Source organism: Neolamprologus brichardi, chromosome 7, assembly GCF_056152115.1.
Source record: "Neolamprologus brichardi isolate AB-2024 chromosome 7, ASM5615211v1, whole genome shotgun sequence".
NCBI classification, from domain to species: domain Eukaryota; kingdom Metazoa; phylum Chordata; class Actinopteri; order Cichliformes; family Cichlidae; genus Neolamprologus; species Neolamprologus brichardi.
The window spans coordinates 46,043,911-46,071,606 of NC_142110.1; the positions used below are offsets into that span (position 1 = coordinate 46,043,911).

Consider the following 27,696-nt stretch of genomic DNA (forward strand, 5'->3'; position numbering starts at 1 on the left):
AGCATATGCCCTGTGATTTGTTGTGCCCTGTGATAAAATAAAAAACAGCTTATGGCCTTTTAACTAAAACAACCAATTGTTTTGCAGCATGTCAGAAAGCTCATAACCAAAGACCACGAGGTAGCACAGTAACAATATGCATCACTACAACGTACCTGTTCACAAAGTGAGATGCAATTACTAAATTTAAAACTAGTTGGATAGTAAGAATTTTGCCAGAAATGCTAAATTGTGGTCAGTAAATAGTAAGGAGAACAGTGGAGAATGGCTGTCAAGTAGTGAGTAAAACACACAAAGCATCGACTGTGGACAATTATGAATACAAATCTGCACCCATTGCAGTTTATTAACAGGTTAATAAATTGAGTGATTCACTCAGTTTTAATTTTACACGAAATCCCCCATTATATCCCAGCACTTGAGTATCCTAACAAACACGTTTTATTATATTTTGTTTGTTTTGTTGTTGTTGTTGTTGTTGTTGTTTTGTCAGTATAAATGGTCGCAAAAGGATCATGGCCTGTTCTAAACATAAAACAGTGACAAGCATTTCTTCCCTAAATTCTGAGTCTGATTAAACATAATAACAAAAGGAAAAATAAACATCTATCTGTAGAAAACTAAACTCATTCAATGAGAGAGAAAAGGACTCGACCCCTTACGAGAGAGCTTTGATTCTTGCTGTAACAAATAATAGTTACTGGGATTATTAAAATTTACAATTAACCATATCTTAATCTATCTCTATCTTTGATCACAATGCAAATAATAAAAATAATATCTTGCAAATTGCAAAATTGCCTACAAAGGAATTACACGCTGGAATCACCATCAGCATATGGCCAGATCATAATTATGATAGTACAGAAACGAAGTCACATTATTAGCGTTATTATGGAGGTCCTAAATCGTGGTTGGATATCCTCATAAAATTTGCCTGAGAGAAACAAAAATCTTAGTTAAAGACTGTAAAGAATACAACATCGTCTTTGCACCTGAAACTAATTGTAAGTAATTTCTTGGTTTCTTTTTTTATTTAACATCCTTATATTTGAAGAAATAAAATGATTAGATGGTTTTGTGTTTAATTAAGTTTTAGTTGCGCTATAATCTCCTCCCACCTGACTGTAAGGTTGCGCGCTGCAGTTTTATAGCAACTGTTGCCCAGTGAGGCAGCGCCATAGTCACCGTAGTCCTGGCGACTGTAACCCACCAACAACAACCTCTCTCTCCATCATTACCACCTCCTCCACCATCCTCATCTTCATCAACTAGTCCACAGCTCAGGTTTGCTTAAACTCTTTACTATTTTTAGCCAACGCACAGTTCTCTTCTGGCGTCACGTTGTAGTTTGTTTGGTTCTTTTGAAGAAAATATTATCGCTCGGGTTTATGTTTGTCTGCTGATGAATGAAGGCTCGATGAATCGCTGGGGTAGTTTGCTAGCGAGGGTGTTTCTTTGTAACGTGTTAGCCTGCTTGCTAACGTTGCCTGTAATGCCCACTGCTGTGAGAGGTTCTGTTCGCTACCGGGAGCTAGCTACGGCCTCTTACTGCGTTGTGTGAGGCTAAAACTGGCCGAAACGCGTCCAGCTGGACTGGAAATTGTGTTTTCTGCGTAACTTATTTGTTTAAACTTGTCATGCTGAATGGTAGCGTAGGTCTTGGCTAGTCAGTGATGCTAACTGGTCAGCTGGAGCAGGAGCAGGTGTCTGTTGCTAACGCCAGCGATGCCTTCTGACAATGCCTGTTGGTATCTCTCTCTCTCTTTTTTCTTTTTTTTTTTTTGGGAGAGGGTAACGTTATGGGGATATTGCAAGTTTGTGTTTCGGGTGGTTCAGCTGTTTGCTCATACAGGATCAGTGCGTCGATTAGCAATGGAAAGTGCTGTGAGCTAGCCTTCCACACACACTTACTGCTATTGACAATAGCTAAGCCATTACTTTCCCTTTTGTCTTAGGGAGCAAGATAGCTTCGCTAGCTCTCCATCTGCCCTCTTTGTGGCATCAGATGGCAATGATAAGCTGACTGATAACGCAAGGCTAAGTTTTGCAGTGGGCAGCTTTGAGAAAAACAACACTTAACGGATTATCCTTTAAACAGCGTGATGTTTTCTTGACTCGTTTTGTTAATCTGTATTATTGATTCAGCAAATGGACCGGTAACAGTTAATACACCCCATCCTCACAATAAGAATAATGCAGAATTACTGATTCCGTGTTAAAGACAGAAATTCATTTTTGTATTTTTATTATTCATCTTTTTGTACCCTGAGTACCAAAGAATGGAAGGAGGGTTAAGTGTGTTGTTTTTATTATGGCACTCAACAGAAAGGAGGTTGTTTGGGGGTTGTTTGTTTGTGGGCATTCCAGGCTGCTTTTGAGTTGAGTAAAACTATTCTGTTTTTGTATTTCATTCACGTTTTGAACATTCCTTAATCTGATTGCAGTTTCTTATAAAAAAGTAGGTTTCTTAACGTTGCATCACAATTACTCTCGAGTCCACCTGTTCACCTGCAACCTCTGATTTCCCTTAGGCAAGAGAACAGGTGTGTGTGTGTGTGTGTGTGTGTGTGTGCGCGCACGTGTTGAGAAGGGAAAGATGGGCACATCTGCAGCATTGTGGGGACTCTTTACCATCTTCATTTATTTGTATGCATCCATCATAGAGAGGGCATCCAGAAACAATAAACAACAACTGTTGGTCATCTTTGGCTTTTTCACTGCGATTGCTTATGTATTTTGTACGAGAAACGCTTGTCTCTCACATGCAGCTGGACCTCACTGCACCAGAGTAATTCATACCACCTGTAAAATAAAAGCTAAAGCTCAAAATAATGTTCATGTATTAATCTGTTTGCATATACAACCCAAAATAGGTCATCCCTCCCACCAAATGCACACACACATAAACAGGATGTTGGAGACTGCTAGTTATAAGATCATGTTACCACTTACCTGTAGTCCACTAGGGCAGAAATAGTACCATGCCACCTGCTGCCTGGATCCTGTTGCATTTCCAATCACTTAAAGAGGGGCTGATTAATTCAATTATTCAGTCAGCCATTTTCATCACTCGGCAGCACGTTTGTTTTGTTATTTGCCACAGCTTTTCAATAGTAATGTAAAAAGGGGGACATGTAAAAGATTATAAAGGATGCATTTAGATTTTAGATGACCATAGTTATCAGCACTTAATTTTCCAGCTATGCGTTTTTGGGCATATCAGTGTTTTAATGTTTAATGCTTGCCTTTTATTTATGCAGGTTTTTCTCATCAAAATCAGAATCGGCAGTCCTTACAAGCAACTCCTGCTTTACGATCTTAGAACACAGCTCCTAAACAAACGTGGTACTTTGCATACCCCCTACCCCCTCCCTTTTCAGCTCCCAATTACATCTCACAGGTGCTGTATGAGCGGTGATCGTGGTGCTGTGTTTGTGTGTGAGAGAGAAAGAGCGATAGAAAGCGAGACTTTGAGTGTGGTGTACTTTTCAAGCTTGTTCACCTGTTCTTATGTCTTGGCTTAGTGCATAAGAACTCCAACTTTGTCATACATAATCATTAGAGAGGCAAATTATAGTTCTTTGTGTTTTCTGGTAGCTGTGACTGTGAACCTTTCCTGCTTTACTATTTGTTGCCTGTGGCATTAGCGGGAGAAACTGAGGAGGGGAAAAAAAACTCTGAGCAAAATGTTGCACTCCTTGGTGGCTTTTGTTCCTCTGAGTCTTTGTAGGGCTTGCACTTGCTCAGTGGAGCACAGCATTTAAGTGGGCCACAAGGGAGTGCCTGAATGGTGTGGCAGGAGGTGTGTGTGCGTGTGTGTGTGTGTGTGTGTGTGTGTGTGTGTGTGTGTGTCTTTATGGAGGGGTCTGAGGTGAGGCAGCAAGAGTGTGCTGCAGTGCAGGGTCTATTTTCCTACGATTAGGTGGGATCAGTTGTACTTGAGATTTCCACCTGCATTGTGGAATATAACCCTACGTCCTCTCTCAAAGTTGTTCCTTTCTCAGCATTCATATGCAGATGGTTGACAGATTAAAGGAAAAACCTAAACCCTTGACCCTTGTTATGCTGTGGGGGACATTCTGCTGATGCGGTTTGGGTCCACTTGCCCCCTTAGATGGAAAGGTCACTACAAATCAATACAAAGTTATTCCAAGTGGTCACCTTTATCTTATGATGAAACATTTCTATTTTGAAGGGAGTGGTGTTTTCCAATATCAGACTCCCCTTTGCACAAGGGCAAACAAGTTTACCAAATAGATCAGCGGGTATGAAAACAATGTGAATTATTAACTGCGGCTTGCCATAACCAGATCATTTGAACATCTATCGTAGATTTCTGATGGACAGTGTTAGACAGTCTGTGCCACCATGACCAAAACAGCAAATGAGGGAAGAATGCCAGTCCTAGAGATACAGAGTCTTGCAAGAATAAAATCAAGACACAATGAAGCTGTGTGAGGAAATGGTGGCTAAACACCTGTGATAGACACCATCATGGTTTTTCCTATGAACTAAAAGCTGAAGTTTGTGAGGTGTGGCACTTTAATAGGGTTGGTAGCTTGGATTCACCGGCTTTTAAACCAAGTTACTGGTTTGTTGTAGCATGCATGTAAAGGTTTAATCCTGTTGTTAGAATGTCAGCGTATTGTCCTAACTTTCAGTGTCTTAAGGAGATTTTCCTTTTGCCCTGCTATTTCTTTCATTTTCATTGCACCTACTACTGATGACTCTACCCGGTTGTTTTCATTTGAGGTTAGTCACCTCAACAAGAATCAAGTGATAATTTTTGTCTAAAGAGAGGAGCCAGTGTCAGGTGAAGGGACAGATCGAGCTGTCCCTGCAGAGATTTGAAGCTGTTGGGAGACCCAGCTTAATTAACCAAGAGAGGCTTGTTCATGGAAACTGTGGTGGGAAGGAGGTGGCCTTTCCCTAGAAAGGAAAGGAATGGAGGCGAGCGTAGCCATACTATTATTAACTCACAAACACAGGTTCACCATCAGGTTTGTTCTCCCTATTGTCCTTAATTTCACAAAGTCTGTCTTAGTAGGTATATAAATGCAGTCTTAAATTTAAGATGTAGAATATAGATGTACAATATAGGTCTTTGGTTAGTACTAAACCCATCTGGTAAAGACCTATAATGAGGTATTTTGTTCATGGCAGTTTTTTTGTTTTGTTTTGGGGGGTTTTGTTAATACTATTTCATGCAAGTCTTAAGTAATATAAACCTGTGAAAGTAGTGCCTGTTAGAGAAATGAGAAGCAGCATCTGTTTGGAGTTTGTTAAATATTAACTTGGTTTATGGCTGTGAACATGGAGACAGGATCATGCGTCACTGAAGCATGAGGCTCTCGGCACACTGAGTACCAGAGGGCAGAAACAGGTGTTTCCGTAGGATTGGTCTAGAGCTGTTTTATTAGCATTGATTTCAGTAAAACATACAAGGCTCTGTGATGGTACCTAAGGTTTCCTACATTTTGTCCTGGCCTAACCAAATCATGTGGATTGGGTGGTGCATCAAAACTATTTGCCTATTAGAACTGGTGTTCATTGATCTTTGATAGCACACTAGCATTAGCTGTGTGCTACACTGATAATTACAAGTAATATAAACCCCCTATTTAGCTGTGAATAGACTATTACATTTTTTGTTTTTTCGGGGTGGGCAGAGGCATGATGAACACTAAGGTACATTACCTTTTCTTTTAACAACAATCTATACATGTTTGGTAACTGAAAAGTCAGACGTTAAATTTGAGGAGCAAGCAAAACAGGTATTCCATTCCTGATGTAGGCTTTTCTAGCTACTCAAACAGTTTGGGGCCTTATTTGTCATATTTTGCTTTCATAATGGTCCAGATGATAGAGTACCAGGTCCAGACTACAGACAGGCCAGTTTAGCAGATTTGAACTCATAACCATGCTATTATGATGCACAATGTGGTTAGGCAGGAAATAAACCCTTTTCTGTAAAAAGATTCCCCAAATCGCAACATATTTTCCCCTCAAAGTTATATATATCACTCAGCATTAATGTGTATTCCATAGATGTGCATTACACTGCCATATTGGTATGCTTGGCTTTTGAACTGTTTGCATTTAAAAAGCTGAATGGTCTGTTTCTTTTGTATTTTCTTTTTTTTCACTCCAGAGGTGTTTGCTGTTTCCAAAAATCATTTTCCCTGGTCAAACCTCAGGGCAGTCTTTCCACTTTACCTCAATCCGTCCTCCCATACAGAAAACACTATGATTATACAGGGTCTCTTGTTTGTTTGTTTGTTTTGTTCTTTTTTTAATTTTGGTTTTCTCTTTTTTTTTAAACACATCAACAAACTGTGTTCAAGGACATTAATTTTACAATTTTTCATGAGTCCATGATTTCATTTCCTCAACTGAGCTGTGCCTGTCCTCAATGCAGTACTCCACAAGGCCTTGAAGGTCTTGTCTGTTCAGCCTTATATCACAGATGATGAAACTCCCCCAGTTTCTTTGTACTTTTACATTGATGAGCTTTAACCTGTACCTATTTGTCCATAAAAGTCTTTCACGCTCAAGGATTCCTCTATGCTGCTGGTGAAGTGACACAATTCACCAGGTTTTATCTTTACATAACTTACCAAGTCTCTTGTTGCTCTGGTCGCAACTTTTTCTAAATGTGTTGCTGGTGCCAAATTCAAAATTTGCACGCATTTTTGAGCACATTTTCTTATGTTCAGCACTATATTCGATTAAATACATTATAATTAACACGATATTGTCCTGTGTTAATTTTAAACTTCTGATAAACTGGTCTGTAAAAAGCTGCTTTACCGGTTTGACTATCAGGTCTACAATGATTTTGTGTTTTCCCTTTCTTATTTAGGCGCCATGCAGACCCCTGAAGCAGGCGCTGACTCCACCTCCACTGTCCCTCTTCAGACCACTGTGCCTGTCCAGCCTACTGGCTCCACCCAGCAGGTCCCCGTCCAGCAGCAGGTACGTCCAGCCTGCCTGGTGCCAGTGCACATGAAATGGATGTTTGTATTACTTAGTTCAATATAGAAGTGTAGTAAACAAGTTGATTAATTAATAACCTTTGCGATTTATCTTTCCAGGCCCAGACTGTTCAACAGGTTCAGCATGTTTACCCAGCACAGGTGCAGTATGTCGAGGAAAACAGTGGCGTCTTCACCAATGGCACCATGTGAGTCACTTAGCCAGACTGCTCATACACCACTCCGCAGATATTAACGTAAAATCTCTGAAGCCTATTCTTTCTGCTCCCCGGTCTCTTCACACTATCATTCATGTCACAAGCACATGATGTTGGTGGGAGTACATGGTTGTTTTTGTGTTAGATTTCTTTTCTTTGTGGTGTGGAGACCTGTGTTTGATGGTGCTTAGTCACCTGAAAATGACCTAAAGTAGTCTTTTCTTTTAAATGGTGAGGCTTTCCAAGAGTCTCTTGAGTCTAGGGAATAGAGTTAGATGCACACTCAATAACAAGCCCAAGCCGATATGTGACACAAACAAAATGCAGAAGTACGGCTATGCCGTGTTATATCAGCTGCGATAATACAGGATATAAAAGTGTCTTATCATGACATCGTCGCTGTAGCAACTACATGCTTTAATGTTCCCTAGCATGTACAGCAGTGACACAAGCACAGTCATGTCATTGCGTGAGGCCCATCTCAGCGTCCGATGTCGATTTACCTCAAACACAATACTTTGCAAAATATGCAATATAAAACCTTTTCCACTCTAAGTTTAAACAAGAAACATGATTCACCGTTTGATGGAAAAATATACTGTCGAGCACAACCGGGCTGTTCCAGAGGATGTTAGCAGCTGGTCATGTGCAACCCAAAAGTAAACAAATGACTCAAGAAAGCATCAGTATCTGCACTCTTTAGTTGCACTACATGGAACAGGAAGAACAAGGTGTGGATGGACATTATTGATTCGGTTTCATGGTAGAAAAGCATGACTTTAAGCGGCTGGTTAAAAAGCTCGACCCAAGATAGAACATCCCAAATAGAAAATATTTTTCAGTTGTATAATGTGACAATCGGTGTTGAGCCTTTTTTTCCTATTTTACTTCTAATGTCCAGGGAAAATGCTGCTTAGGCTACTTTTGTGCTTACTTGACTTATGCTATGTCACTGTATATCATGCTGGTGGTTAATGTTTCAATAGAGTCACATTTCAAATTAGGTAGTGTGTAGTGCTAACCAGTGCACCACTGTCGCATTTAATTATCTTAAAAGCACAAAATCCACAATAACACCTATTTTAAATTGTCTGTAAAATAAATTTACCATGTATAAACGTTTGTAGTTTTTATATCCTTACTTTGGGCACACTGCTGATTGTTGTCATCTCTTCTAAACAGAAGAACCTACTCCTACTCAGAGCCACAGCTATACAGCCAGAACAGTGGAGGGAACTACTTTGACACACAGGGCAGCTCAGCACAGGTGTCCACTGTGGTGACGTCACATGGCATGACCAACAATGGAGGAGGGGGCACTGGAGGAATGAGCATGGGTCTGGCGGGGGGTCAGGTAATCAGCAGCAGTTCTGGGGCTTACCTCATGGACAGTGCTGGACCCCACCCTGCAACCCAGACCGCACGAGCTTCACCAGCTACTGTAAGTTGCATAGCATCGACTGTGTGGGTCCTCAGTCTACCTTTACCTCTTTGCGTTTGTGTGTTTGTTTCTTGATCTGAGTAGTGTTATGTAGTTTGTTGTGATTTGGTAACTTATAAATTTTGCCTGGTAAGATCCAGGCCAGTAATAGTTTGCTTGGAATCTTCCTATTAGCATAAATGCTGTTTGTGTCATGCTTCATCTATCTATGCACTAGTTTGATCCGAAATGTGGATCGGCCATTTCTTAATTAGAGTTCCAAATTTTAACTTTGAAGTGATGTCATGTGTGCAAAATTTTCATGTGTGCACATATTGTACCATATCATACATAGACAATTTTAGCGTGCTACTCTTCCTTCAGTGTGTGGCGTGTGCTTTATCTCTGGTCATTATGTGGTGCTGATGTATGAAATGCACTGTGTAGGCTCGGAGTTTCTGGAGTGGTATAAATTCTACCGACACTATCATCTTTAATGTTATTTGAGCAATATAGGGGTTTGTTTTTATCCCTTATTTTATATGTCTACTATTTCCAATCTTTGAGGAAGAAGACAGGGAAGGGATAAGAGCTAAGAGACAGGTGCAGTAAGGAGGGGAAATTAGGGCATGCTTATGGAAAATCGTAGCCTTTTTATTTTGCTATGATGATCTGAATTCACTGTAAGAAAATATTTTGCATTTTAGAAAATATCTACTCATAAAACAACATGTGCAGTCAGGTTTCACAGGACTCTATGCAAGTCTATGAAGACCTACGTGCACCCTTATTGCTTTGCATAGGAATTAAGAGGCTAAGTAGCAGCCAGGTGTCGCTAATTATATGTTATTAATTGATCATCAGCAAGTGTGAGCACCTCTATAAAAGCAGAAGTTTGCTGGTTTGGAGCATTCAGTTGTGGGTTAACACAGTGTCACAATCTTTCCAGCAATTTACCCCAAGACTGTGCAATAATCAGAGAAATTGCAAAAAATAATAAGAAGAAAATGACAGGCCTCAGTTAGCATTTTAAATGTTAAAGTTCATTACCACACAATTAGAAAAAGATTGAAGAAGTATGGTTTATTGGGAAGGGTCGCCAGGAGAAAGCCTCTTCTCTTTAAAAAGAAGAACATGGTGGCTAGTTTTCAGTTTGCAAAGTTGTATCCGAACAAACTAGAAGACTTCTTCATCACTATCTTTTGGATGGACGATACCAGAGTGGAGATGTTTGGCTATAGGGCACAGCACCACATCTGGCAAAAGCCAAACACAGCATATCACCACAATCACCTCATACCAGCTGTTAGGCACGGTGGTGGAGGGCTGAGGATTTGGGCTTGTTTTGCAGTTTGTAGTGATCACCATGAACTCCTCTGTAGACCAAAATACTCTAGAATCAAGTGTCAGGCCATCTGTCCAACAGCTAAAGCTTGTCCAAACTGAGTCATGCAACACAATGATGAGCCCAAGCCCAGCACCAGATCTACAACAGAATAGCTGAAAAAGAAAAGAATCAAGGTGTTACAGTGGCCTAGTCAAAGTCCAGCCCTCAGTCTAAATGAGATCTGGACTTTTATGCAAGAGAGCTGTGCATAACTAAATATCTGCAAACCAGAAAGAACGAAACCAACGCTGTACAGAAGAGTGTGCCAAAATTCTTCCATAACATTGAGAGACACTGATAGTCATACTGAAAAGCTGTTGCTGCTAAAAATGTTTCTACAAGGTGTTGAATCACTGGGTCTACTTACTTTTTTGCTGGACTTTTATGTACACTTCATCTAAATTATTAGCTTTCAAACAGTCTTTTAAGAGTCTTATTTCCAACTACTGCATATCTCACTTTGGAAGTAAATGTTCTTGCACTACAATGACCTGCTGAGAACTAAGAGCCAGGCGTACATACTATGCAATCAGCCTCACTTGAGCTAAGTATTTGGTTTTTACTTTAATTTATACTATTGGAATCACGCTGAGACACACCACATATTTACCAGAAGAGCACTAAATAGTTTTGAACTGAGAATGGTTAACTTTATGCCTCGTGTTCATGCCTCCCCCCCCCCCCCCCCCCCCCCCCCCCCCTGTAAAATAAGAGCCAGTCTGGTATTACAGAGTCATTGTCATCTCGAAAGGTTTTCCTGAATGACAGGTTGTCCTGCTCTGCTTGGGTTTAGCGGTGCTTGCTTTGGAGTCTTTTCTAGATTGCCTTTTTTTATTTTCGCTTGTGGCCTATTCATGTGTGTACATCAACTCTTTATTTTTCTTGCTTTTGTTTTCATTTTCCCCTCTTACATTTTGTTGTCCTGTGCTTCGTGGTTTATCAGATTGAAATGGCGATTGAGACTCTCCAAAAATCGGAGGGTTTATCCAGTCAGAGAAGCTCGCTGCTCAACAGCCATGTAAGTTGCTTTTATGAACGCTCGCCCACGTCTAACCTTAACTTTTGCTAAACTCACTCTCTTGCTGCCTCTCTCCAGTCTCTGTACATTTAAGTTCAGTGTGGTGCCTGCTATTTTTGTTGCTGGTTTTAATTATTACCGCTTTAAATTTTCTGGCTGCTATAGAAGCTTTTGCAGAGCAGTGATGGAGCAGTATTATATTTACTAACTGTTGGCCTAAGGTTTTTGTAAGGAGCAACATGGGAGTCTGTTAAGTTAAAAAAGAAGATTAAAAAAATGTCATCAAAAACAATTCTTTCTTGCTGTTGTAGCTCCAGTGGCTGTTGGACAACTACGAGACAGCAGAGGGAGTAAGTCTGCCACGATCCACTCTCTACAATCATTATCTGCGCCATTGCCAGGAGCAGAAATTGGACCCTGTAAATGCAGCTTCTTTTGGCAAACTCATCCGCTCCATCTTCATGGGTCTCCGTACAAGACGCCTCGGGACAAGGTTAGCGCCTTTTATCTTCTTCTTAAGTAAAGAAAAGCTGTTACATTAGGGATTTGACATTTTAATCTATTAGAAATATGCCCACCTCCTCACTGTGAGTCTATCAGTGTGTTTTAACTTTGGGGTTTGTGTTGCAGAGGGAACTCCAAATATCATTACTATGGTATACGTGTGAAACCAGATTCCCCACTCAACAGACTCCAAGAAGACATGCAGTACATGGCACTCAGACAGCAGCCTGTTCAGCAGAAACAGAGGTAGAGCACACACAGCCTGGACTGCAATATTAGCAAGTTGTAGTTTTAGTAGGTAGAAAGCAATGTGATTTTGGTATTGGGGGTTTTTTGTTATTGTTTTTTGTTTTTTTTAAGGTTCAAGCCAGTGCAGAAGTTTGATGGTGGCTCTGGGGAGAATTACTCAGGTGGAGGGCAGCACCATCCTGGTGCTGCAGAGCAGACAGTTATAGCACAGAGCCAGCACCACCAGCAGTTCCTAGGTCAGCGGCTTTTCTTTTTATCCAAAAGTCTGTTTAAAAAAGGAAAAAAATGAACTGACATATACTGGCTATTATGTCTTTTAGATGTTTCTGTTGTGTTCACTTCCAACAGATGCGTCGCGGGCACTCCCCGACTTTGTAGAGCTGGACCTTGGACAGAGCAATACAGAGAACATCAGCCTAGATGATGTGAAAGCTCTCCAGTCCCTTTACAGAGAGCACTGTGAGGTTAGACAAAGTGCTTTTTATATTCAATACAGCGTCTCACACACACACGGCACACTGGGCACTTAAGTTGATGTCACAAAGGAAACGGGTCAGGATCCTCTTTCATGCTAAAAGATGGCTGAGTAATCCCTTTGAATGTTATCACCTTCATTGATGCGTCATCGTGTGTGTGTGTGTGTGTGTGTGTGTGTGTGTGTGTGTGTGTGTGATTGGCTACTCTAGTCCGTGTGTGACTATTAACCCGGGCTTAACTTAATTTCTGCAGGGCCCACATGTTTTCCACTTATTTTCTAATAAGACTGTTTTTCTCTGTCAAAGTAAGGTCAGTTTTGTTCTCTTTATCAATCATAACACCATCTTTTTTCTTAATCAAGAACTACAGTAAATGGGTTCTTACTTACATGGTGCTTTTCTACTCACTTTGAGCAGCCAAAGCACTTTCTCACTACAAGTCTCATTCACCCAATCTCAGACACATTCATACAGTGCTTTTTTTTTTCTTTCTTTTTTTCAATCTGTGTGTAAGCGCTTTTTAAAATGTTTTTTTTAATCTGACATTCACACATACACTCTGATGGATGTATCGTGCCCAAGGATACTTCGACACACGGACTAGAGTAGCCAGCGATCGATCCACCAACCTTCAAATGTGTATACCTGCTCTACCATCTGAGGCACGGCCGCCCCACAAAAAGCTGCTAATACTAACAATACAGTAAAGTACAGTTTTGTTTAATTTAAAGAAGTCTGTGAATTTAAAGTTTTTTTGGGGATTTTTGGATTGAGAGTGGGGGAACTTTCGTAAAGATCAGGTGTGACAGAGATCTGTAAATGCCAGCAGCTGACATTTTGAAACAGAACGTTCTCCTCAACTCTGATAATGACCCAGAAACTAGGGATCAAATCATCCACAAGTGTTGACCACAGCTCTAAATTTTCATTTTATCCAAATTAAAAAAGTTAAACAAAAAAAATGTCCTTACAAACCCTTGCAGATAGTTTGGTATTTTAATGTCCGTGTTAGAGGTTTCCGCTTGTTAATACAAAAGGAATGGAATTTCATTTTAGCACTAAGTGCAATGGAAAAAACTGACAATATAACAGAATTGACTGGCAATAGTTTTTAGAAGTCATTATTTTTTAAAAGAACAAATAAAGCAGTATCAGTCATGACTGTTCTCTTTTCATTTCAGGCTATCCTGGATGTGGTTGTCAACCTCCAGTTCAGTCTGATTGAGAAGCTGTGGCAGACATTCTGGCGTTATTCTCCCCCTGACACTGTAGAGGGTGCTACTGTCACAGAAAACAGGTGAGGTCAAGTAAATGATATACATGCAGTATGTTGTGTCTGAAGGAGAAATATTAAAATATTTAATGTCAGAAATTAAAAAAAAAAAAAAAAAACGGGTTAATCTGTTTTTTTTGTTTTGTTGTGTTTTGTTTTTCATTTTGCAGCAGCATAAGTGAGATTGAAGCGCGGCTCCCCAAATCACAGCTATTGGTGCTGTGCAGAAACGAAACTGTACTCAAGTGGATGAGCACCTGTGACCATTTAATGTACCAGGCCCTTGTGGAGATCCTTATTCCTGATGTCCTGAGACCCATTCCCAGTGAGCCACAGTCACACATGACTCATGCTTTATTTGTTTGTTGTGTTAATGTTTATGACAGCTCAATCATTAATGCAGTATTGTCAGATTTGCCTTTCTGTATCATTTGTCAGGTGCCTTGACTCAAGCCATTCGCAATTTTGCCAAAAGCCTGGAAGGTTGGCTCACCAATGCCATGAATGCCATTCCACAGAGAATGATCCAGACCAAGGTATGTTATTGCAGATGTTTGTATTTGGCTGCATGGCTCTCAGATCACATACTTAGAAAGCATGAGTGTGTTCCTCACCCTTAAGTATGCATACATCGAAATCTAGAGACTGAGATCAACAGCAAGGAGATGGTTTGTAAAGTGGCTTGCAGATGTATAGCAATTGTATGCAGGCTAAATAAGGTGAAGTAGTTCTACCAAAGTAAGATTTGCAGTAGGATGCATTAAAGCTTATCAGGTACATAAATAAAACTTAATTGAATTATGGTGGCTGGCACTGAGCTCAAATGATTTTGTTGGATTGCGGCTGAGCATAACTTCAAGGCCTGGCTGTAATAACACTACGGTTTAATAATAGATAACATGAATACCTAGAGCAGACTAATGTGTTTACGATACGTATGCATGTGTACTTAAAAAAGATAACATCTGGGCTCTTGTTTCTTTTAACAGATTGCCGCTGTTAGTGCCTTTGCGCAAACATTGCGCAGATATACATCTCTGAACCACCTGGCTCAGGCGGCACGTGCTGTGTTGCAAAACACATCACAGATCAACCAGATGCTCAGCGATCTCAATCGTGTTGACTTTGCCAATGTACAGGTAAGAACTAAAGATCTTAACTACTGTGTCAAAGAATAGACACTTATTCGTTTTTTGTCGATTGTTTTCTGAAAATGTCCAAATAAAACCCCTGTGTGACTGTTGCATAGGAGCAGGCATCGTGGGTGTGCCAGTGTGAGGAAGGAATGGTTCAGCACTTGGAGCAGGACTTCAAGGCCACATTACAGCAGCAAAGCTCTCTGGAGCAATGGGCAGCGTGGCTAGACAATGTGGTCACTCAGGTCCTCAAGCCCTACGAGCACCGGCCCAGCTTCCCCAGGGCAGCTCGACAGTTCCTGCTAAAATGGTCCTTCTACAGGTCTGTGGTAGAGGGTGGGAAATAAGTGTATTCTGAGACACACATGAGAGTGTGCAGCATTGTTTTGAAAAGACAAAAACACTTTGGCGTTTTATATTTCTGCAGCTCGATGGTGATCAGGGACCTGACCCTACGCAGTGCTGCCAGCTTTGGTTCCTTCCACCTGATTCGACTGCTGTATGACGAATACATGTTTTACCTGGTGGAACATCGTGTGGCTCAAGCTACTGGAGAGACACCTATTGGTGTCATGGGGGAGGTAAAGATGTTACATATCTTGTTTTCTCTTTACTCTCTCTGACTTTTTAAAATTATGTTTCATAGTTAGTGCCATTGTCATACACTATATTAAATAACAACCTGTGAAATAATAGAAAACAACTAAACAGAAATTTTTTTATGATAATTGTTTGTCTTTGCAGTTTGACAGTCTCAACACCTTATCCCTTACTAACATTGACAAAGGTATGTAAAATGATAATATTTGCTACAAATATTGTGAGATTTTTTTATGTCATTGAATTGTGATGATTTCTGCATCTTCAGTCATCTCTAAAGCTTCCTTTTAATGCATGTGTTTTCTGTTTTCTCCTGTCTAGATGAAACAAGTGGGATGGACAGTGACTTAGAAGAGGACACGGAGGAGTCCGGGGAGCCTCTTGCCAAGCGGGAGAAGTCGGAGCACGAGGTAATCCAGGTGATCCAGGTCGGGGCACTAGAAGATGGGTCCCACCCTGTGGTGGGTGTTGTCCAGCCTGGTGTACTTCACTCTTTGCCGCAGCCCCCACAGGACCACACTGAGCACATCCTTACCCCCTCTGTTGGTACTCCGACCATCCGCCACTGCAGCACCACGGGCAACACCTATGCCTCTGTTTGAGGGTCTGGGGGCACAGCCGACCTTGTCTGGCCTCTTTTTGCCCTGTTACTCTTCGCATATCTTTCTCTTTGTAAGTCTTGGTGTTTGTGTCCTTTTTCACACATTGTCTCTGTTTGCACCGGTGTGGATGTGCTCTCCTCTTCCAGCCGGGTCAGTGGAGGAGCAATGAAGTGCTGATACACTGGCCACGCTGTTCTGTCCTTGTCTTACTGCTTAGATTCTGGATGTGCTGTCATCCGTTAAGTCTGTGCTCGGCAGCTGATGGAAGGGACCTGAAGGAAAAGGACTAATTCGACCCGTTAAATGTTTCCCGTTTCTGCCTCTGTCTGTGTATGCAGATGGGTTTTATCCCGAAGACAAATTACTACTGATAACTACTGATGTCTCAGAGCTCAAATCCATGTCACTAGTCCCAGTGGAGCAAAGGCATTGATTGACTCAAGACCTTACCTATTGTACATAATAGTTTTGCTATAATTTCAATTAACATTACATAAAAAAGAAATCATGGTGCTATCATTGTGTTTTGGGTTTTGTTTCGTTTTTCCTTAATTTTCTAGTTAATCCTCCTAATTTTAGTATGATTTCATGTTGTCACACATTCCAACTGCTGATACACTTTTGGTTGAACAAAAATGTTTCTGTATGTAGCTAACAAAACTGACAAAGATACAACTTTATATATGATTTTAAATTAAGGATCATGGGGCAGTTTTTTCCGTTCCCTTTGAGAATGATTTAGTAGCCACCCACCGATAGACACTTATAGCTTTTAGTCACATAAAAACTAAGAAAAAAAACCCTAAAGAGATGTCACTGCTGCTACTCTTGTATATAGGAAATTGAGAAGAAAGGCTGTTAAAAAGGAAAAAAAAAAAAGTCTCTAATGCTAGCTTTTCTGTGCACTCTGTGCATAACGCTTGCCTTCGTTAATTTTAGATGCTCTGTAATTCTGTTTATGTGACAAGCTGTAATCTTGAAAACAACTCACCCGACACGTTCCCCTGTTTTTGCAATTTCTGTCTTAATGAAATTCCTTAAGTTTGCAGTGGACCAAAAACTAACGCGAGGAAACTGAAGAGTGAGCCAACTGGGGCCGCACAGAAGTTGTTTCCTGTCCAACAGTGCCATGTTGCAGAGCAGAAGGAATGTCAGGGATTTAATGTACCTCGGCTTTATCATAGTGCCTTATCTTTAAATGCAGCTGCCCGTGTAGTCCTGACTGTGTGCTGTAGAGAGCCTACAGCCCTTCTGCATTGTCCAAGCCACAGATTTGGCTTTTCTGGTGACTCGTGGCTGGATTTGGGCTGGCTCATCAGTGTTGAGACCAAGGGATGCAGGCGCAGACACGCCCGTTGTTTCCTCCAGCTCAGCTCTACTTAGCCCGCTACTTATCTGAATCGTGGTCTGTAGCCTCTCCCCTGCCCTCACTCTGCCCTCTCAAGGCCTATTCTTGCATTATTAGCCTTCGTTTTTGTGTGAAGTGTGTGAACGTGCGTGTTTGTGAACATGGATGCTTATGTGTGCGCTGCGTTTTTATGTACGCATGTGTGTGTTTATGCCTGTGCGTCTGTGTGCTTGTGTGTATTTGTTGGAACACATCCATCAGTCACCCTACCTCAAACCAGTGGTGCCAGCCCTTTGACGCGTGCAGCACAGTCACCTAACCTTATTGCACACACACCACTGTACTGCACAAATCTCAACGCGACAGAGAAAGTCTGCATTGCTTTTCTCTCACCTCTGACACACGTTCCTTTCAATTTTTAGCCCGTGACATGCTTCATTCTTTGTTCCCTGTTTAAAGATCATCTTTGTACAGTGGACCAAAAGTAGATATTTTCTGATATTCAAAGAGATATAGAGAGATATATATGTATAGTATATATAATGATGATACACTACATATATTTGTTGTTGGGGTTTTTTTTGTTTTGTTTTTTTTAACGTGGTTGATCTGATTGTTTCTATGTGAATGTTTCTTATGGTAGCTCATCTGTAATTAGTTCATAGACTGTGAAATGGGAAAGGCATGGTGACTAACTTCTGATTCCTTAGACTACATCTATACTTGAACTGTTATAGCCTTCTATGTTGTGGAGAATATTGAGATTAATCCTCTAAATAGGAACATTTTGTTACTAAAATAAATCTGTTCTTATTTTTTCATGCTTATTGAAATGCTCTGTACAATTTCTCTGCAAAAATGTTTATTTATTGATATTTATTGTGATTTTTTTTGTTGTTGTTTTGTTTTGTTTTGTTTTTGTTAAATTGCTTATGCATATGTTATAATGGGTACTAATGATAACTCTTGATTATTCCGCTGAAAAAAGAGCAGACCTGTACAGAAAGGCTGGATTTTCTTTTCTTTTCTATTTTTTTTTTTTTTTGTCATTTATGTTGATTTAAGGGTAAAAAAAATGCTGTTATCACAGCCATTCAGCGGCTATCTTTAGATGCTAGCAGTACACTGGTACTTTTTGTTTTTAGCCTTGCTTGTGTGCCTGTGTAGAAAACATGCTTAACATTAGGGAAGTGTGGGAAAGTGCAAATGTCTTTTCAGCTATTGGGTCAGTGGACTCTACTTGATGTTCAGCCTTTTGGGGATGAGGATATCTGAAAAGTAAATTCTGACATTTCCAAACCCAGCTTCCTCACCAATTAAACCTATGCTTCATCTGTAACACTAGCCGCACTTGTCCTGCTGGCTTAAGAAAAAAAAAGTCACTGATCGTATTGTAGAACTAGGCTCACATAAATCCAAGATTTTAACTGTATTGAATAGGAACAGTTTGAAAAGTCTCCAAAAAGAGCCAGGGAAACAGAGCGTCGGCCGAGACACTGCCGCCCTGACTCTCGATATTAAACTGAGTGCAACTTAAGAGAACAGAGAAAGTAATGAAAAATGTCTAATAAATGGAAAATTTATTAATCTCTGTTTATATTGTGGAAATCCTTATATAAATATGTGTTCACGTAATTGAAAAAATGAAATGCACCATTCCCACAGGCTCCTTTAATGGGGTTGTGTCTATAAAATGTTCAAATTTGTTGTAAATCTGGGTGTACTGTTAGGAATAAAGGTTTTGCAGAATACTTTTCTTCTTTGCTTGGCAATGGCATTTTTACCTTTCTCCAGCTGGATTATGTTATCATCACTCAGAGATGAAAAGTTATTTTGTGCATTCGAAGTGAAAATGGCTTAAAATGGATTTACTGGTTTTCCTTTAGGATCAAAAGTGCTTTCTGGTCTTGCACACCCTGCCATGTGCTGCTAGAAGCTTCTTATTTTTGTATCTCTCTCACTAAGTTTAGCTCTTTACCCAGTTTACTTTTGCCAGATTGAGAAAGCCAAATCAGCATCTGGCACAATCTCAAAGCCTGCCTCTTTCCCAAAAGCTGGACCAATGTTAATGCAGCCAACACTATTATACTTTATTTCTGAGTGTCTTTGAGATTGATGAAGATTGTTTTTGTAACCACTGTTTGCAAATTTCCAACTAAGACCCTGGTGAAAGCTGAGAATTGCCTCTTCAGCTGAACAATATGGCAGCTTCACTGACCCATAGCGGACTCCAGTGCCTTTAATTTCACCCCGGCCAGAGCAGTGGGCCTTGGTGACTATTGGGTCTCTGGTGGGCTACAGATAGAGGCTACAGAGCAGACATTTCCTTGCACAGGTGCTGCCACTAAGAATGCTGAGGAAGCATAAAGACGTCCTCAGACTGGACTCCTGATTATCTACTGGATTTGACACACACACACACACACACACACACAGACGCTCATGTTGCTCATGGTAGATTGCCTGCATTTTATTGTACAGAACTGGTTAATGAACCATGATAAAAACTGTAAGTAAAATGCTCTCGCATTAATTTTTTTTCTCATGATCGTGATTTGTTTTGAATATTTTCTGAATGCTGTGACCCGTTTTGAGATTTGTAATTTTCCTTTTTTTTTTTCTAAGTGCCATTTGACAGTCTAGTGAGTCGTGGCCATCTGTAGCACCCTCTAATGCAAGCACAAGCATTTGGGAGTGGCGTTTAGGGAAGGTTTCTATTTGGCTTCACCCTAGACAAAAGTGTGTATATATCAAAAACAGAAAAGGTATATTTATTTGTGTCTTAACTATTTCATTTGTTCTTTTGGTGAACATTTTATCTGATATGTTGGCTCAAAGTGCTTCTGTGATTACTTTTTCCCCCTTCTTTTTTTGGATAATGTATAGTATCTGATATAATATATACACACAAACTTCATGTGACTTTCCTTTTGTGTGCTGTTAAGTTTTCTTCATATAATGTATATTTTTCAAAATTGGCAAAGCAAACCAACGTGTGTAGGAGGATTTGTATCGTGTATTTTGCATAAAAAAAGCAAAAAAAAAAAAAGATGATTCGGGGGCTTTTATATTTACGACATTATCATTTAGTGTGTCGTATTGATGATCATAGAAACTATTAAAGACACATGTAGTTTGTTTTTCTGAATATTTCAGATCTCAGCTCAGGCTAGCTTTAGTGTTGTTTTTCTTAAAATTTGTGACTTGTCTTTGCAGTAATAAACGTTTTCTTGTTCAAAGCCGGCGTCCTTTTTAACAAGCTTGATCCACTCACCGAGCGATGCCCATTAAATTTTATTCAACCATATGCATACATATAAACATCAATAGCATTCGAACTCTGTATGTATTCAGATTGTATGGCAGAATTGTAAAGAAAAGCATGAAGTTGCATTTCTTGAAAATTGTACAGCATTTTTTTTTTTTTTATCGTTTTTTAGAACTGGTGGTTCGTCACTGTAAAAGTAGCAAAAAGAGTATAAAATACTGCAACAGCTGTAGGTAAACAGAGCTCCAGATAACAAAAATATTGTTTGATCAATAATGCTGAACAAAACTAGAATGGTTCTGATAATTTAAACAGAGCTTGTACAAGCGACATAATACTGAAATGACTACGGTCCAATAACCTTTTCGCTTTTTTTGGCATCAATATGGCTTACACTTCCTCTCACAGTTCACCCCTCAGTTACTCAGCTAGAATACGTTAAAATAAAAATGGGTAATTGTGAGCCATCTTAAAGAAATACTCCACCTAAAGTGTCTCTAAAGCATTGAAGTCAGCCAAATACACCAGTCAAACCTGCTGCAGGTGAGGGTTTGAAAGTAAAAACAGATTTTGTGCAGATAGCACATAAACCGCAAGTAGTTTGAAATGAAAACCCTTCAGCTATGCTAACAGATTATATGATTACAACAAGTAACCACAAATGAGAGTATGAAGAAGACAAATTAATAAAGTGCTAAAAGACACTAAGCTAGTAAAAGAAATACAGTAACATATCAACACAGGCGTGAGATTTTTATTTTTACTATTTCCTAATTTCAATGAAAATTTGGCTTGGAAAATTTTCAGTCCAAGCCATTACTTTCTCAGGGTTAGAACAGCCTTGACTGGTTGTTTAAAAAAGGAAAGTTTTATGGCGTTGAAAGGGAAACCGATTTCATCTAAAATGGGCTTTTCAAAATGCTGTTATTACAAAAAAAAAAAAAAAAAGGAGAATATAAATCCTAGCACATCAAACAAGGACTGCCAGCACTGGAAAAATAAGCAAGATTACAGTTTACGAGAGCATGGGTAATGTATAACATAATTTTACATTAATGTCCTGATCTGTGAGGGGGAAATAACTCCATGTACATGAAGCCGTATAAGAGAGCCATAAGAGGAGGACTGGACCGGCCGTATACTCCAGCTGAAATCACATTTAGGATGAGTTGGGATCAAACACCTAAATTGTTTGAGAGCCGAATATTTCACTAAATAATTTACGCAAGAAAATGGATGAATTGGCTTCGCACAGCATCAACACTAATGCTGCACTAATATTCTCAGTGAAAATATTTTCTTTCATTCTTATCATTGTACCTTGAGTGTTTTTGTAACCTCAGCCTTAAGGTTAGAGAGGCACAGGCCATGTTCGTTTGATGTTAAGCAGCCTCGCTTAGTAAACAACAGCCTCCTTTTTCATGGCCGTCCTTTTCCACTGCGCTGCGAGTCCTCCCAGTGTGACTCACATGTTCCTCCAGCTGTTTGGAAGTCACTGAAACTGCAAACCTGGAGTCTCTCAGAATTCTGGAAACTGCTTGCAGTGCTGGATTTTAAAGAAGTGTGTTTTGGAGTATACTGCTGGCCTTCATGTCCTCCTTCCTACTCCTAGAAACTATTAACCATCCCCGTGTTTGCAGTCCTCCTTTGGCACTCCAGGCTTATAGTTGGAGTTTTTCTCTTAAGAGTAGAGTCTGATTTTCTTTGTTCTGTTTTTAACTGTTATTTTTCATTTATTTTTTTTTTTTAGTTTTTTCCTAATACAGTTCATATGTTTTAACTCAGTCAAGAGGTTGAGGGTCAGCTATGGGCATGGTGTGCAGAACTTCATCCAGTAGTTGCAGGGCTCGGTGTAAATGGATCTCAATCCAACAGGGTGTCTCTTTAATGCTTTGCCGTGGGTAGTCCGGCCCCCAGCCCTTCACGAAGCTCATCCGGAGGATGCACAGCCTGCGCAGGTCATCGACCCCAATGCCGGCAGCAGCTGACAGACCTGCAGGGGAAATTACAAGCGGCAATTTTTAGATTGATGTGGCACTACAGGCCAAACCAAAGCAGAGAAACGTGAGGCAACTGAATCCGTGTGTCTGTGTGGAACATACTAAGTAGGTACAGTTACCGCACAGAGACTACTACTAATATACTCATTCGTCCCACTCACATCAGGTTGCATATTGTACTGCATTTCCACTAAATTTAATTTAGCCTTCTAGCCTTACTGACTACTCAAAGCACTGCAGACTAAAGGTCATCCATTCATACAGTGCTTTACTCTACACCCTTCAAGCACTTTTTCTACCTTTCATCCATGCACAATTGAGCTAAATATGCATGTAGCCAGATCAAGCCCACACAGGCACAGGAAGAACATGCAAGACAAACACAGAAAAGACTCAGTCTACCCACTGCACCACCGGTCAGCTATAAAGAAGTTTCTTTCATTATCATTGACAGTTAAAGAAGATTAAGTTGTTTCTAAAAAGTCTCACAAAACAGTCTGACAAAACCAACAAGTAAAGGAAGGAAAACATTGTTTGCTTTAATGCATAAAAAGACGAACTGTGCATAACAGGTTATGAATAAATACATTTTATCTCAAAAGTGCTTTGGTCAGAGTTTCTTGTCTGATATTTAACATTTTCCAAACATAAATAGAGCTTGTCATAAAAACACAAGTAATCATAACAATATACTTGTTCAAGGCTAAGAGTGGCAGTAAGAAGACTCACTGATCGCAGGGGCGATGCCTCCCACGGAGCCTGGACCTGGAATATTCCCAGCGACTGCAGCTGCTTGCGCTGCAGCTGCTGCCTGAGCCGTCGCTGCCTGCTGCTGCATCTGCCTGTGGCACTGACGCAAGTCAAACACCTGGCAGGGGACAAGGCAAATGCTAAAAATCTGTCTACAAATATTGAGAGACTCCGTGTATATATGGTCAAAATTCTCTACTAGTACAACGAAAAAGGGACACTTCACATAATCTACTGAGATTATCATTAGTCCAAATCTCATAATTATACTATTCGCACCTTAATGTAAGCACTGGGGTAGATCTTGTGAACTGCGTCGCCAGGTGCGCGTCCAGCCTCTCGGTCCAGATAATAGCTCTGCACAAACACTGCGTGATCACTCAGACAGCGCACCCAGACATCTCCCTCACCTTTGCACTCCAGCTGCACGCCTTTGCCGATGTGGAGCCTAACGACATGAAGGACAGGAAGTAAATAGTAACCATATTTGACATGAATTTCTTCACTAAACAATATCATGATATATTTTAAAGTGTGTGACATAGTACCTGGCTCTCTCTATGTTCTCCGTCCTGTGGACATTGCTCAGTTGACCCAAGCAGAAGCGATCCCCTCCTGATGGATCGACATAGCCATCCACAGTCACTATTGGACATGTGGATGGAACTTTAAACGTCTCCCCAACTTGGACATCCATCTCAAAGTATGCAATTGAACACCAGTATTCTGGAGCTGAAACAACCAGCAAGCAACCAGAGGTCAATCAAGTTCACTCATAGCACAATTAGGGATAAAACAAAATTTAAAAAGCAAACTGTCTTTGATCTTCTTCTTAGTACTTACCAGGGTGGTTGGATATGGGTGGTTGGAATGCAATTTCATTGGTAACAGGCCCTGTAAATCATGTTGAAAATAATTACACGTGTATTTAAACAGAGACATTTTATTTAGAAATGAGTATTGAACACATAGCAGCTAAAAATGACCAAAAGAGGCTGACTCAGAAACATAATGCACTGACCAGACGTCGATGGTGAAGACTATTTTACTAATTTTCAAATCAACTTGTAAATTTGATAAGCTTAACTCCACTCACACATTAGAAGTATTATCTCTAATATCTTCAACAACTCATAAATAAACCATCACCTATTTGGCTTCACGTCTCTGTAGAATACTAATGTGTTCTGCTACAGCAGCCAGTCTTTAACTAAACTACTTAACAGGGTTAATTAACCTTATAGCACATTTGTCTCCACTGGCTTGAACGCAGAAAATTACAAATGAATTTATCAGATTTGACTTGTCCAAGCTGTGCAGAACTTGTGCATGTTTTTACTCACAGTAATGCCCTGTGTGAGGCATGGGCGGATGATGCTGTAGGTGCCCATTCTGGTGCTGAGGCCCCGCTGGGGTGAAGCTGGGGTTTCTGCTCCAGTTTGGGGTAGGATCTGTAAGCATACATTTAAAACAGCTCCATTAATAAATAGCTTAAAACAAAAGACTAAATAAAAGTAACTTTGACTAAATAAGAAATCAAATTGATTCATTTCCTTAAAAGATGCTTATTTAAATCTAACAAACCCCAAGTGTAAAACAGCAACATTTAGATTCACAGTGTTTTTAAAGTAGCTGCATTATTTTAATTTTGCAGAAGGTGCTGACACTGTTTCGTGACTTACTTGAGGGTCCGGCACTAATGGTCGAGAAAGCAGAAGTAGAAGCTGAACTGCTGCCCTCTGATGGGGGAAGTAGAGCAGGGCTGTTGAATGTTTCCTGTGGGCCCGGCCTCGACGGTGGATGCTGGATCGTCGGCAGGTGATTTTCAGAGCTGGAGTGAGATGGCTGGTTATCGTAGTCATACTCATCCTTTACTAAGAGTGGACCTAGCAGAACAGGACGTGGTTAGAACTGAAGAACATTCACAGAAATCTATGTTGAGCAAACAGAAAATGCTCACCCTACCTGAACTTGAGAGGGTCAGTCCTGATAAGTCTGCAAACACATTTAACAGCGAGACATTTTAATCAGCATCACTCTAAGTGTGGCTTAATAATCAAAAGTAAAAGTTAGGCAAGAAACTTGGATATTTTAACTAAATATTATGTATAAATATGAGATATGATATCAAAGAAAATGATCACATTGAATAAACCGTAACATTCTTATATAAACCCTTTATTAGTACTCTATATATATTAATAACGCAAAAATTAAAATCTACTCACCAATTCCAGGAGAGACAACCCTCTCGTAGTGGTATGGGTTGACACAAACATTGTCACACTTCAGGTCAAACGCATACTGGCAATATTTCACGTGTTTTAACTCATTCTTGTGTAGATCAGGCCATCGCCATAATCTGGCATAGACAACGTGGGGAAACCCTTTCCGCCCCGCCACCTAGAGCAAAGAGGTGCATCAAATTAGACAGGTCCTTAAGTTTTCCAGTATACAATCACAGGGTGTAACACCAACAAACAAAGAAGTATGAATTTACTACTTTACCTGTAGGCGTCCATCCAGAGTCCGCTGTATGGTGACACACTTGCTAGGATGAGCTCCATTTGTAGTGATGGCTGTAATAAGGGAATCCAGCTCATCTTTCTTCTCCTTGAGCTTCTTGACGAGGCTCTCGATAGCTCGCTTAGCGAAGCTTTCGCTCTCTCCTCCCTGACGGTGGCACATGAGGCTGTGCACAATGCTCAAGCAGGCATCATTACTCGTGGGGGTGCTTGTGATTGACATCTTGCTCCTTAGGTTTCAACCTTGGGGAGGCTTTCCAGCTGTATCCTCTTTACTTTTACCAGAAGAAATGAGAAGGTAAAATTACTGTCGAGCCACTGTTGCCCAAATTTAGCAACCTAAAGCAGGGGGAGAACTGTCTTCAGTGAGAGTTGAGATAATAATCAGGATTTCACACCACAATTCATAAAGTAAAAATCAATCTGTGAATCCCCTCAGGTGGGGAAGAAAACTAACTGACATAACACTCAATGTACTGGCCACAGAAAGAAGAGTTTTTCTGGCAACTTTTCCAAAGAAGACTGCTCAAAGTTGTTTCTGTATCTTTGATTCAATACTTTATGCACATATGAACAGGTGCTGATAACAATGTTGTCATTCTGACATTTGAGTTGTAAGGCACATAATTAATTTGTAACCATTGCTTTAAAGTTCCCATTCATCCATTAGCAACACTGCATTGACAAATACAGTATGTTGTACGGGGAACAAAATAACTTCAGTTTCTGAAAAAATAAATTGATACTCAGTTCAAGTTTTACTCACAAAAAAATGTAACTAGCCTTTGTCCTAATAAAGTCATTCCATCTTAAATCAGTGTAAACATTCTGATTGACCAATTTGTAAAACTTAACTTAAATGTTTATATATGTTTTTCTTTGAACTCTGGGGCCATGCTCGAGATACGAGCATGAAATTTTCTTACCATAAAAGCCAATCAGAGTCTGCAATTTGGGACTAAGTTCACATTTCTAATTGTCTGTTTTCGGTATCTGTCACAAATTACAACCCCTACAACGCTAAAAGAGGCTGGTGATAATTTCAGGCTCTTATCTTTAATAGTTTTTGAGATATTCGTGTTCAAACAAGGCCAAACAAGGCAAATTTCAAAGTGGGGAAAAACGTGCTGAAAAATATGTCTTTAAAAGTATTACATATATGAAGCTAAAACTTCACACCCACAATTATACCTATACAAACTATGGATCATCACATTTTAGGCAAATCGGAGATGAATGAGCAAAAAAAATGTTTTGTTTTGTTGTTGTTTTTTTAAAAACTGGTGATTTAAGATGAAATCACCATATAGCTAATGGAAGCGGGTAACTTTATATTTCCTCTATCCCTTATACCCCAGTATGATGCAGCCCAGCCTGGTCGGTACTACACTGCTCGTGATCATGAATAAATGTGTATTCATATTAATGCACGTTTAGCAAATGAACAATTCATGAACAGAATAAGGAGAGCCAGCAATTTCCAGTTCATCCTCTGTTAGCATTAGCTAACACTGGGTTACTCGTCAACTAATTCTATATATAAATCACAACACAAATCAAAGAGGAAATGTTGCGCACTTACAGTGATACCACCGAGCTGTAGCCTTGTTCCTGGATGCAGGAGATAATATATGGTTTACTTTATCTACGAAGTTCCAGCGTTAACTAGCTCGCCTTAGCGTTATTTCGGCTAGCTTGCTAGCGCACGCTAACCTTCATCAACTTCACGCCTAGCTCGCGAGGGTCTTCTGTGATGGTCCCAAACCTAAAAAAACTCGTCAAACGTTTCAGTGTAATACTCGCTAAACTCGCACTCGTTTATATGTTCGACTTCTTATACTTTACTGATAATGTGAGGGGGAATATAAATGCTAACAACAACGCGTTTTACTAGCTAGTTAGCCACGAAAATAAACAAAAAAAATCTCCACCCACCACGCTCCAT

The 27,696-nt window shown here is 40.1% G+C and overlaps 2 protein-coding genes across 3 annotated transcripts; one reads left to right on the top strand and one right to left on the bottom strand.

Moving 5' to 3' along the window:
* Positions 1–1,152: 1,152 nt before the first annotated feature.
* Positions 1,153–20,446, top strand: rfx3 (regulatory factor X, 3 (influences HLA class II expression)). Its single transcript, XM_006788911.3, has 17 exons — positions 1,153–1,287; positions 6,866–6,978; positions 7,098–7,186; positions 8,378–8,636; positions 10,946–11,020; positions 11,332–11,513; positions 11,651–11,770; positions 11,885–12,009; positions 12,122–12,237; positions 13,431–13,546; positions 13,693–13,847; positions 13,961–14,058; positions 14,512–14,661; positions 14,772–14,980; positions 15,086–15,239; positions 15,403–15,445; positions 15,580–20,446. Exons 2-17 carry the CDS (start codon positions 6,871–6,873, stop codon positions 15,858–15,860), a joined length of 2,280 nt encoding a protein of 759 aa, XP_006788974.1. The 5' UTR covers positions 1,153–1,287; positions 6,866–6,870; the 3' UTR covers positions 15,861–20,446.
* Positions 20,244–27,695, bottom strand: smad4a (SMAD family member 4a). Of its 2 annotated transcripts, none has more exons than XM_006788912.3 (11): positions 27,334–27,695; positions 25,735–26,026; positions 25,455–25,629; positions 25,192–25,221; positions 24,909–25,112; positions 24,570–24,677; positions 24,070–24,120; positions 23,775–23,958; positions 23,506–23,674; positions 23,206–23,344; positions 20,244–22,469 (listed from the first exon to the last, which is right to left on the bottom strand). In XM_006788912.3, exons 2-11 carry the CDS (start codon positions 25,972–25,974, stop codon positions 22,258–22,260), a joined length of 1,512 nt encoding a protein of 503 aa, XP_006788975.1. In that variant the 5' UTR covers positions 25,975–26,026; positions 27,334–27,695; the 3' UTR covers positions 20,244–22,257. The 2 variants fall into 2 exon arrangements, with proteins under 2 accessions (XP_006788975.1, XP_006788976.1); XM_006788913.3 differs by having other exon boundaries at positions 25,735–26,090.
* Between the last annotated feature and the right edge of the window lies 1 nt (position 27,696).